Source organism: Gopherus evgoodei, chromosome 1 (genome assembly GCF_007399415.2).
Source record: "Gopherus evgoodei ecotype Sinaloan lineage chromosome 1, rGopEvg1_v1.p, whole genome shotgun sequence".
Classification (NCBI taxonomy): Eukaryota; Metazoa; Chordata; order Testudines; family Testudinidae; genus Gopherus; species Gopherus evgoodei.
The window spans coordinates 140,396,722-140,409,418 of NC_044322.1; the positions used below are offsets into that span (position 1 = coordinate 140,396,722).

Consider the following 12,697-nt stretch of genomic DNA (forward strand, 5'->3'; position numbering starts at 1 on the left):
GGGGGAGGGGGAAAGGAAGGGAAAAAAATTTGAATGAAAGACATGGGGAGAAAAAGATAACTAAATCTAACTAGAAAACTAAAAGACTATTCTAATCCTAAAGATAACTATTGATTTTAACACTGCTGGGAGCTTTGTCCTCAGGCCCAGGGTGGTTAAGAGGAAATGAGAGGAGGGGTCTAGTCACGCTGCGCTAGTTAGGCACCGAGATGGGGAGAGTGAATGCACAACTCAGATGAGCTCTGTTGCTGAGATTCTCTGACCAAAGGCCCCAGGATACACATTCACTGAAGTGGAGCACCCACACAGGGACATTCCTTGAAGAACAGTGCTTTTGCACGCTGAGAAAGACGGGTCTTCAACCAAGAGGGACTGACGTCTCTAGAACAGAATATTGGGGAGAGACCTGCTTACATAAAGATCTTTCACCTAAGACGACAAGGGAAAACGCACCTATACTTCTGTGAAAAGTCCTGATGGAGGAAAGTCAGCATAGTGGGAAGAAAGAAGATAGGTGAGAGAAAGCATCACAAAGCCTATGTTTTACTAGATTAAGTTTTAGACTTTTAGATTATTTTCACTTTGTTTGCTTGTAATCTTTTAAGAATATAAGAATGACTGTACTGGGTCAGACCAAAGGTCCATCCAGCCCAGTATCCTGTCTACTGGCAGTGGCCAATGCCAGGTGCCCCAGGGGGAGTGAACCTAGGCAATGATCAAGTGATCTCTCTCCTGCCATCTATCACCACCCTCTGACAAACAGAGGCTAGGGAAACCATTCCTACTATCCTGGCTAATAGCCATTAATGGATTTAACCTCCATGAATTTGTCCAGTTCTCTTTTAAACCTTGTTATAGTCCTAGCCTTCACAACCTCCTCAGGCAAGGAGTTCCACAGGTTGACTGTGCGCTGTGTGAAGAAGAACTTTTTATTTGTTTTAAACCTGCTGCCCGTTACTTTCATTTGGTGGCCCCTAGTTCTTATATTATGGGAACAAGTAAATAACTTTTCCTTATTCACTTTCTCCACACCACTCATGATTTTATATACCTCTGTCATATCCCCCCTTAGTCTCCTCTTTTCCAAGCTGAAAAGTCCTAGCCTCTTTAATCTCTCCTCATATGGGACCCGTTCCAAACCCCTAATCATTTTAGTTGCCCTTCTCTGAATTTTTTCTAATGCCAGTATATCTTTTTTGAGATGAGGAGACCACATCTGTATGCAGTATTCAAGATGTGGGCGTACCATGGATTTATATAAGAGCAATAAAATATTTTCCGTCTCATTCTCTTTTTAATACTTCTTAACATCCTGTTTGCTTTTTTTACTTTTTTTCCTAACTTTATTCCTTCTTACTCAGCATTACTTAACCTCTGCCCTATTGTTAAAAATTTGTTTTATTTTACTATAAACCAACTCAGTGAGGTGTTTTAAGGGAAGGATGTACTCACCCCAGTTAAGTTAATAAGTTGTGTCATGTTTGTGTCTTTAGAGGAACAAATGAACCATATTATTTCTATGAACTGTCCAGGACAGGGCTGGACACTTCAGGGCACATGGTTTGGGAAAATACAGAGTGTGTGTTGAGCTCACCCTGCAAGTAGTAACCAAAGCTGGTTGAAGCCGTGTGTGGCTATGGCTCTAGACAGGCTGCTGGGGTCAGAGCTGCTGAACCAGGGCTGTTTAGCACACAGACATTTTGGGTTGACCTGCATGCTGGTAGCATTGTGAGCAGCCCAGGTTGGGAGCTACAATAGCAAAGAATTGCGAGGCACCCAACATTACAGGGAAGATGGTGACACAATTCCTCACTGGTCTGGATTGAATTCCCAAACCCTAATGCCATCACAGTATTTGTCAGTAATAGGTCATGCAAACCCTGTGGCACAGTATAAATAGTATTTTGGCAGCAGCTACCTATCAAGATAGTAGCAGAGACTAAAAGAGTTCTGGGTTTTCTTTCTCTTCCCCTCCCTCTTTTCCTGCTTGCTGCAACTCTCCAGCTGTCTGTCTTCAGTTGGGATGCTTTCACCTACACAGCTACCTCTCCCCTACTTGGCAGACTGGCAGCAGAAGGAGGCATTTCTAACTCTTCCCCTCTTTCTCCCCCTCCCCCCCCTGCCACCTGCCCACTTCTATAAAACACAGGCATTGGCAATACAACAAGCAGTGTCTTACTGGGCACTGTAACATGTTTTCTAATCACCTTGACTTCAATAGCAAGCAATTGTTTCTTTGGACTTGTGTAGACATAACAAACAGTCCAAGGAAAGTGTTTCCCTCTGCCAATTCAGTAGACTCTCAGCCAAGCAGCCCTGGGGGTCAGCCTTTCATCCCTGTTTAGAAGATATTCTGATTAGCAGAAGATGCCATTTAAATAGCAGTGCTATTGTTGGGAGAACTGGAGAGTCCAGCTTGTTCCTGGACAGGCACACATCTGAAGTGGTTGTATAAGTGCAAATGATTAGTAATTTGTAATACTTAAAACTTTGATTAATACAGCCCTAAAATATTTAAGCGATGCACTGGCATTTTACATGCTTTCTGTGAGGCAGTATGAGACATTTCAGATGAAAATTTAGACAGAACATCTCTTTACCCACTACCAAATGAGTTCTTACAAAGGTGGTTGTACAAGCATTTTTCTCAAGTGGAGTAATAGGGGGAGGTTGTTCACTGAGCTAAAGTGATACAGTATATTGGACAATATTATGTGACAATGGTAGACATTTGAATTCAAGCTATAGATTTTACTTTATCTAACATTATCATCCAAAAGCATTATTATATATGAGAGATGTTTACTTATTTTAATAGAAAGGGGTATGTAGGTGACAACTCCTATAAGCAAGAAATCAAATGAAAAGGATAAAAAATGCAAGGAGGACACACTGGATGCAAAAATGAAACCAAGTTAAGAATCCAAGCAGTTTAATCGTGGTGTAACAAGCTTTTTTTGGCAGGAAATCAGAATACTTGACAGAAACAGCTGTTTGGTACTTCTCATACCATGTTTTTGCCTCCAGCAGACTCATAGGGTGGCACGCACCAGCTCTGGGTGGGTTCATGTTCAAACCTCTATGAAGAGTAGGGCTGCTAAAACCATGAAAGATGGAACCTAAACAAATATAGAGGGCCTGATAGAATTTCCTCCAATAGGACAGGTAGCCTGAATCATATTATTCTAAGAAATGTAAATAGATAATTTATAATTGCATATTATCTAAATGAAATACATATTATCTAAATGTCCATTACTTATACAAATTTTTTTTTTACATTTGAAAATATAAAATTATTTAGTTTTCATGTATTTATAAGGAAACAGTGCAAAGGCCCCTAAGACAAATAGCCAAGCATTCACTGAAATGCATGCCTAGATTATTAATGTTTGTATTGTGGTACCATGATCATTCTTACATGTGGTTCACATGCAGTTACAACTCTTGTGGGTAAATAGAACAAATGTTTTAAATTTGTCACTATACAAATGCGCTCAGGGCAATCTCAGAAATAGATGACAAACAGAACCTATGTATTGTATCAATACAGAAGGATTTGACATTTGTAGAATGTTCAGAGTTCAAATTGTTGCATTGCAACAGAGTCCAAAGTAGGAGGCAGTACCAATGCTCACCACTCTAGAACAGTGTTTCCAGGGTTCCCCAGGGAATGCTGCTAATGCACCAACCTTGAAGGAAGTACAGCATTTGTTCTTCCTCTGTAGGGGGCAACATAACCCAGCCCCCTAGTAATCTCCTTCACAGGGGCTGGTACTAGTGTGGGTACTGGCTGGTAGAAGTCTTTGCACTCCTCGACCCAAGGACTCCAGCTGCACCCAGACTTTGTGCAAGAACATAAGGAGAAAGGCAGCATTCTCTATCTATTATGAGATATTATGCATACAGCGCCTAATCCTTCTGTCCTTATTCAGGCAAGCATAAGAATATAATAATGGCCATACTAGGTCAGACAATGGTCCATCTTGCCAGCATCCTGTCATCTGGACAATGGCCAGTTCCAGATGCTTCAGAGGAAATGAACAGAACAGAGTACTTTATCAAGTGATCCATCCCATCATCCAGTCACAGCTTCTGGCCGTTAGAGGTTTACGGATACTCACAGCATGGGGTTGTGTCCCTGACCATCTCGGCTAATAGCCATTGATGGAACTGTCCTCAATGAATTCTTTTTTGAACCCCTTTACAGTTCTGATGTTCACAACATCCCAGGACAATGAGTTCCACAGGTTGACTCTGTGTTGTGTCCTGTTGTTTGTTTTAAACTGCTGCCTATCAATTTCATTGGGTGACCCATGGTTCTCATGTTATGTGAAGGAGTAAATAACACTTCCTTATTCACTTTCTCCCACACCATTTACGATTTTATATACCTATCAATCCCCGCTTAGTCATCTCTTTTCCCAACCTGAAAAGTCCCAGTCTTTTTAGTCTCTCCTCATAAACGCGCACTGAAGATCATTAGAAGTTTTAGTTGAGTAGGTAACAAGTAAACACTGAGTAAGGACCTCAGGATTTGACAGTCAGCAGAGACCAAAAACAAATAGAAACCTGCATTATAGCTCAGGATGTGAGAGAAACTGATCTTTTATAAAAATTTAATAATGAAACAAACGCTTGGCTACTAAATAATAACAGGTACTGGTTTTTTAATGATAATTATTTTTCTTAAATATTGCAGTTATGAACTGGCTGCATATTTATTTCTGTTACAGCCACTGGGAGTGAAATCATGTCCCCACTGAAATCAATGTCAAAACTCCCATTGACTTCAATGGGGCCAGGTATATAGCTAGTAACCTATTGCCTACTTTATCCATCACTCCCTCCTGCGGAGTTTTATCCCTTGACAAGACACCCATGCACTGTATTCCTGGCTCCCAGTCAGTGGTTCTATAGTGACAGTTCATATTTACAGTTCTCTGTCTTGTGAACATCTTCACACTGTAACCACTGTAAATTATTTCACGTACTGAACAAATTACCTATAAATATATAATGTAGAATGCTTCAGAAGGTAATTGAAATAATCAACTTTAACTACATTCTAACAATAAATTTAAAACAAAATATCAATTTTTCTATACAAAGGAATATTTTAAAATTTATATTACAAGAAATAAATATAAAAATAGCATAAAAATGCTTACAGATGGATACTGTTTTGCTTATTTACAATGCTATAAAATCTGCAACTATAATCTTAAAAATGTTGTAGTAGACAATTTGAAACTAACATTTTGAAAGATAACTTAGAATCTCGTTTAAGTGTAATTTCTAGTTACCTACATTTACATTTACAATACTATGTATTGTATTCAGATACACTAATTGTAGTTATACTGAGAAAATAAGAGTCTAAAACCAAACCTTTCTTTAAACCTTATGGGGGGAAAAGGAAGAATGGAAAATCAAATTGGAAATTGTACCAATTGTGATGTAGTATCTGAAGTACCTTTTCAAATAGTAGCAATGACTTTTTAAATAATTATAACTCTCCTTATCAACCCAGTATATGACTGCCTCAAGGCTCCGGTACTGTCTATAAAACAAGGATCAGTTTCTAGTCTTCTCACATTATGTAAAATAGTTAAAGTAAAAATCTGTGTTTTACACTGTAAAACAATGTGCTTTCAAAAAAAAATCACATCTGCTTAATAAAATGTAGGCTTCCCCTCTTTGAAGTCCTTCTGAGTGAGACACGGGTTTTTTTGTGGTCTGCATCATCCTTCTCATGAAATACGAGCTGCTTTCCTGAAAAGTCCTGAAGACACACATCACCATTCTGTACATTGAAAGAAACACCATTCTTCTCACTGGAGACATTACCTGCGAAAATAAAAGCATGGCACAAGTCAGAAATGATTGATAGTGAAAAGGCACCAAAGATATGCATATTTCTTAAAAATTTCAGTGAGTATACTGAGAACATTCATATTTCATTCTTCTTTGCTCCCTGGGATGAGTTTTAAGTAAGGATTTTTCTGTAATTAATTTGTTGTATAATAATTTTCACATGTGGCCTGAGGACAGAATTTGACCTAAACTGTATAGATCATTACAGAGAGGGCCAAATCCTTCTCGCATTACTCATACAATTATCTCCCACTGATATCTTGTCCCCATATTAGTCAAACAACAGGTGATATAATTTATATATTGATGGTGGCTAATTCCAAAGCGCAAACAAAACAAAAGGGAACCAACTGACTTACACCAAAATGAAAAATATATGTGCTAAATTAGCAGTACATAAAATACAGTATAACAAGAAAATTCAAATAATCAGAATACATCAAATGAGATTAATTACTAGGAAGGAACCCAGAAAACAATAATTAAAACAATTTTGAATGAAAACTTTAATTTTTAATTTAATGTTTTTTTAAGAGGTTACCTGCTTTGCAAGACATCTGGAGCACTGAGCTTTTACCTCTTTTAAACATGTCTTGTTTGTGGAATTTACTTCTTTGAAGCATATGAAATACAGGCCTTGCACAGTGTGCATCCAAACCCACATATGGATAGAAAGTTTGAGTGTTTCTGGTGCCACCACAGCTATGAACAAGTATACTTGCACTCACTGTGACGTATCAGCTCAGTGGAGCTTCGAGAAAACTTAAAGGGTTCCAGAATTCCTGAAATTCTAAGAGTCCTAAATCCTTGGGTATGGATCTCTTATCTCTGTACATTGCGTGCTAGATACTCCCGTTGTATTTAACTCTCTTTCTTTTGCATTATTTTGTTTTTCTGATAACAAATCCAACTGCGTAAACACTTCAAAGTAGAGTTTCTGCACTTCTTTCTTGTAAAGTAGGCCAACTTGAAAGAGCTGTCAGAAGTCAGCCATAGCATACAGGATTGCTAATATTTTATGTAGGCCTTTTAAGGACTGGGTTATGTGTTGTATCCAAATGATTTTCAAAGTTCCAAGGTATTTCACCACAGTTACTACAATTGATTTAATTAAGTCAAAAGAAAATTACGAATGCATTTTCAAACAATTTTCCTCCATGCATTGTTAGTGAGCCAGAGGAGATGACAAGATATGAAAACAGAACAAAAAAAGGATGTGGGTTGATTGTGATGAAAAATATGATGTTAAGTGAAACAAAATGAACAAACTTTTCCTTTGAGACAGAATGTTTTGTGTTAAGCAAATATTCGTGAATGAGCTCACAAGCAAGTTCAGTGCAGTTATTTATGCGGGGAACTGTATTCATTAAAGATAAAAACATTACTATTAGTAAGAGTATTGGCAAAACTTTTTTAAAAAAAATAACACTTATGAATATCTTAATCTGAGGTCATAAATCCCATGCATGAAAATATCCTTCTGACTAACAGAGGAAAAAGAAATTCACAGTTCTGTTTCTTTAAGAAGACTTCAGAGACTGGTGTAGTGGCCACAAGATGTGCTTCCATGTAAGGGACTGTGGTTTGATCCAGCCAAGACCAGAGCTAGATTAAGACCATCCAGGGGCAGAGGCACAGCAGAACACAAGACTCTCCCATTGCTCTGCCCCAAAGAGGCAGAGGCAGCACAATAGGGTTGTATTCTAGTTCCCAGGAGTGCCAGCAGTGAGGGCCCTGTACTTAACCCAGCAGACAGGGTTTTTCCTGTTTGCGTGGCTGGGTTTGAATTGCTGCTCTCTTCTCCTCCTACCACATGGTCTTCTGGTGGGGGGGGGGGTTATGTGGAGTAGATGTCTCGGAGCTATTGTTCCAGGCTTCCTACAGACTCAAGCAGATGTCAGTGTATCATTTGCACTTGTGTCATATTTTCAAGATTTTCTTTGCAATCAGAAAATGAAACTTAATTTTATTAGTTTTAATTTAAAGCTAAGATTCTGATGTAAATCACCTATCTTCAGGAGCTAGGGCTCTCTTGGTCCAGATCTATAATACCTATGCCTTGATCTGGCTCTGATGAGGATTAGATTTGTTAGTTTTTTTCTCATCATTTTAGAAAATGATGACAGCAAATTATCCAATGGTAATTCTCAGTTCCCTGTAAATCTGCTGGGCTAGTGTTGGATCTGCTAAAGAAAGCTGGAAAAACACACAGGACACAAAACCCAAACATACACAATTTAATGCACAAAACTATCAGTCACTGAAACACTTATACATATAAACAGATAAGATAAATGGGAGTTTTATTCCTCTTCATGTCTTGTAATAAAATAAAGGCTGCAAAAACAAGCAGAGGTAACAGAAAGACTGAAAAACAAAGCTGAGTGATGGGATTTGCATGTTCATCTGGGAGCCACCTATTCTCAGAAACTGCAAATCTGCAAGAGAAAGGCAGAAGAAGAGACATTAGTGTGAAATGACAGTATAAAATTATAAATTAGAGATCCACTAACTAAGCAAAGCCACAGCCTGTATACATCCAAAATTCCAAACTTACCATCTTGGGTCACTCTGTCCACCATCAGCATACTCCTGTCCTTCCATCAACATATTTATCTCTCCTCAGGTACAACTGCCAGATGAGTGGAAGGAACTGGTTCATCAAAGGGCTTGCCAGGAGGACCCACTGTCTCCAGATGACCCTCCTCCCCCAAATCCTAAGAGAAAAGAAAAAGGAAGGAAACCATCAGGGCATATGTAATACAGCAGTGGTTCTCAAACTTTTATACTGGTGACCCTTTCACATAGCGAGCCTCTGAGTGCAGCCCCCCCTCCTTATAAATTAAAAATACTTTTTAATATATTTAACACTATTATAAATGCTGGAGGCAAAGTGGGGCTTGGGGTGGAGACAGCTCGCAATTCCCCCATGTAATAACTTTGTGACCTCCTGAGCGGTCACAACCCCCAGTTTGAGAACATCTGTAATACAGGTTCTAAAGCTTCATCCAACCTCCTCAACAAAACTCTTTTTTGGTATGAGTGGAGGCTGCAAGGGCAGGCTCACAGCATTCAAAACATTCAATTAAAAATTAAGTAAAAATAAGTGGCTTACCTCCATGCATGTGTGGGAGTGTCTATAATAAAAGCCTTTCAAACTTCCAAGGGGGTTAGGAAGTGATGGTCCATCACCTCCATCTGCAATGGTGCATCAGCAGGAAGATGATGTACCAACTCAGGACATATGCTGAGATCCTCAGCCTGAAGAGAACCTCATTGCAGAAGCAGACCATTGACTCACTGTCATCTGAAGGGCTAGCATTGGACAGGACAGGAAGATGACCTCAAATCAATGGAATTGCTCACCTATTAAAACGATTGGAGTTTGTCTATAATGCCAAAATACCACTGAGGACCAAAAATACTCTGCTCTGGAAAACTGTGCTGGGATTTGTGGCTTAGTTGCCACTGTCATAAACAGATAGTTAAGGGTTAATGCCTCTTTTACCTGAAAAGGGTTAAGAAGCTCAGTAAACCTGGCTGACACCTGACCAGAGGACCAATAAGGGGACAAGATACTTTCAAATCTTGGTGGAGGGAAGTCTTTGTTTGTGGTCTTTGTTTTGGGTGTTGTTCGCTCTTGGGACTAAGAGGGACCAGACGTCAATCCAGGCTCTCCAAATCTTTCTAAACCAGTCTCTCATGTTTCAAAATTGTAAGTAACAGCCAGACAAGGAGGATTAGTTTTATTTCTGTTTTCTCAGCTTGTAAATGTCCTTTTTTTGCTGAGAGGATTTTACCTCTGTTTGCTGTAACTTTGAACCTAAGGCTAGAGGGGGTTCCTCTGTGCTATATGAATTTGATTACCCTGTAAAGTATTTTCCATCCTGATTTTACAGAGATGATTTTTACCTTTATTCTTTAATTAAAAGCTTTCTTTTTAAGAACCTGATTGATTTCTCCTTGTTTTAAGATCCAAGGGGTTTGGATCTGTGTTCACCAGGGAATTGGTGAAGTCCCTCAAGGCCACCCAGGGAGGGGAGAGTTTTGGGGGGACAGGAAGTGCTCCAGACACACTTCTGGATGGTGGCAGTGTACCAGATCTAAGCTAGTAATTAAGCTTAGAAGTGTCCATGCAGGTCCCCACATTTGTACCCTAAAGTTCAGAGTGGGGAACGAACCTTGACAAATGCACAAATACAGCAAAGGCTTAGGTGAGCATTGTAAGTCTTTCTATTTAATGTAGTTGTAGTTGTGTCAGTCCCAGGATATTACAGAGACAAGGTGGATATGGTAATATCTTTTATTGGACCAACTTCTGTTGGTGAGGGAGACAAGCTTTCGAGCCACACAAAGCTCTTCTTCAGCTATATGTGGCTCAAAGCTTGTCTCTCTCAACAACAGAAGTTGGTTCAATGAAAGATTTTACCTCACCCATATTGTCTTAATGGCAGTGAGAATTACTGTTTTGTTTTTTACCTGTGAACTGAATTGTCAGGTACCAAGAACATTAATACTGCTAGTATCAAACAGTGGAGGAAGGTTTTGGAGAGGGATGGGGCAAAATTAACTATTTCACAAACTCATTTAATTTGGAAAGCTAATGAGAATATGGCAAAATGGCATTAAGGATTGATCTCCTGAAGTCTCATGATTTCTTCACAACACGTTGTTCACCTACATATATGGACAATATTATGTGAAAATGGTAGAGTAAAATCTATAGCTTGAATTCAAATGTCTATCTAACATTATTATCCAAAAGCATTGTTATATATGAGAGATGTTTACTTATTTTTCTAATATAAGGTGTCAGGATATGAAAACATAAGAACATAAAATAAGAACACAAGAAGGGCCATATTGGGTCAGACCAATGGTCCATCTAGCCCACTATCCAGTCTTCCAACAGTGGTCAATGCCTGGTGCTTCAGAGGGAATTAACAGAACAGGCAATCACTGAGTGAATCACCACCTGTCATCCACGCCCAGCTTCCGGCTAACAGAAGCTAGGGACACTCAGCATGGTGTTGCATCCCTGCCCATCCTGGCTAATAGTCATTGATGGACTTATTCGCCATGAACTTATCTAGTTCTTTTCTTAACCCTATTATAGTTTGGCCTTCTCAACATCCTCTGGCCAAGAGTTCCACAGGTTGACTGTGTGTTGTGTGAAGCAGTACTTTCATTTGTTTGTTTTAAACCTGCTGCCTATTAATCTCATTAGGTGACACCTAGTTCTTGTGTTATGTGAAGGAGTGAATAACAATTCCTTGTTCACTTTCTCCACACCAGTCAAGATTTTATAGACTTGTATCATATCCCCCCTTAATCATCTCTTTTCCAACCTGAAAAGTCCCAGTCCTTTTTAATCTCTCCTCATACCTTAATCATTTTTGTTGCCCTTTTCTGAACCTTTTCCAATTCCAATATATCTTTTTTGAGATGGGGCATCCAGATCTGCACACAGTATACAAGATGTGGGCATGCCATGGATTTATATGGAGGCATTATGATATTTTCTGCCTTATCTATATCTTTCCTAACGGTTCCTAACACTCTGTTCGCTTTTTTGACTGCTGCTGCACATTGAGCAGATGTTTTCCAAGAACTATCCACAATAACTCCAAGATCTCTTTCTTGAGTGGGAGCAACTAATTTAGACCCCATCATTTTATATGTATAGTGGGATTATGTTTTCCAACGTGCATTACTTAGCATTTATCAACATTTTATTTCATCTGCCATTTTGTTGCCTGGTCACCCAGTTTTGTGACATTCCTTTGTAACTCTTTGCAGTTTGCTTTGGACTTAATTATTTTAAATAATTTTGTATCATGTGCAAATTTTGCCACCTTGCTGTTTACCCCCTTTTCCAGATAATTTATGAATATGTTGAACAGTACTGGTCCCAGTACAGACCCCTGGGGGACACCATTTACCTTTCTCTATTCTGAAAACTGACCATTTATTCCTACCCTTTGTTTCCTGTCTTTTTTTAACCAGTTACAGATCCATGAGAGGACCTTCCCAGTTATCCCATGACAGCTTACTTTGCTTAAGTACATTTAGTGAGGGACCTTGTCAAAGGCTTTCTGAAAGTCTACGTACACGATAGCCACTGGATTCCCCTTGTCCACATGCTGTTGACCCCTTCAAATAATTCTAGTAGATTGGTGAGCCATGATTTCACTTTACAGAAAACCATGCTGACTCTTCCCCAACAAATCATGTTCATCTATGAGTCTGACAATTTTGTTCTTTACTATAGTTCCCACCAGTTTGCCTGGTACTGAAGTTAGGCTTACTGGCCTGTAATTGCCAAGATCGCCTCTGGAGCCTTTTTTAAAAATTGGTGTCACATTAGCTATCCTCCAGTCATCTGGTACAGAAGTTGATTTAAGTGTTAGGTTACATTCCGCCGTTTTTAGTTGTGCAATTTCATATATGAGTTCCTTCAAAATTTTGGGGTGAATACCATCTTGTCCAGGTGACATATTAATGTTTCATTGATCAGCTTGTTCCAAAACCTCCTCTAATGACATTTTGATCTGGGACAGTTCCTCAGATTTGTCACCTAAAAAAAATAGCTCAGGTATGGGAATCTCCCTCATCCTCTTCAGTGAAGGCTGATGCAAAGAATTCATTTAGTTTCTCCACAATGGCCTTGTCTTCCTTGAGTTCTCCTTTAGCATCTCGATCATTCAGTGGCATCACTGGCTGTTTAGCAGGCTTCCTGCTTCAGACGTACTTAAAAAATAACATTTAAAGGACAACTACAGCCATTATCTTAAACATACCAGTACCAACAGTACAGACA

At 39.1% G+C, this 12,697-nt stretch overlaps 1 protein-coding gene across 9 annotated transcripts in view; it reads right to left on the reverse strand.

Moving 5' to 3' along the window:
* Positions 1-5,176: 5,176 nt before the first annotated feature.
* ADGRG2 (adhesion G protein-coupled receptor G2) overlaps positions 5,177-12,697 on the reverse strand; it is a 99,374-nt gene continuing 91,853 nt past the window's right edge. For all 9 annotated transcript variants that reach the window (XM_030574280.1, XM_030574309.1, XM_030574261.1 and 6 more), the window contains one exon: positions 5,177-5,850. In XM_030574280.1, the coding sequence (XP_030430140.1) occupies positions 5,666-5,850 (185 nt within the window). In that variant the 3' untranslated portion in view covers positions 5,177-5,665. The remainder of the gene's footprint in view (positions 5,851-12,697) is intronic.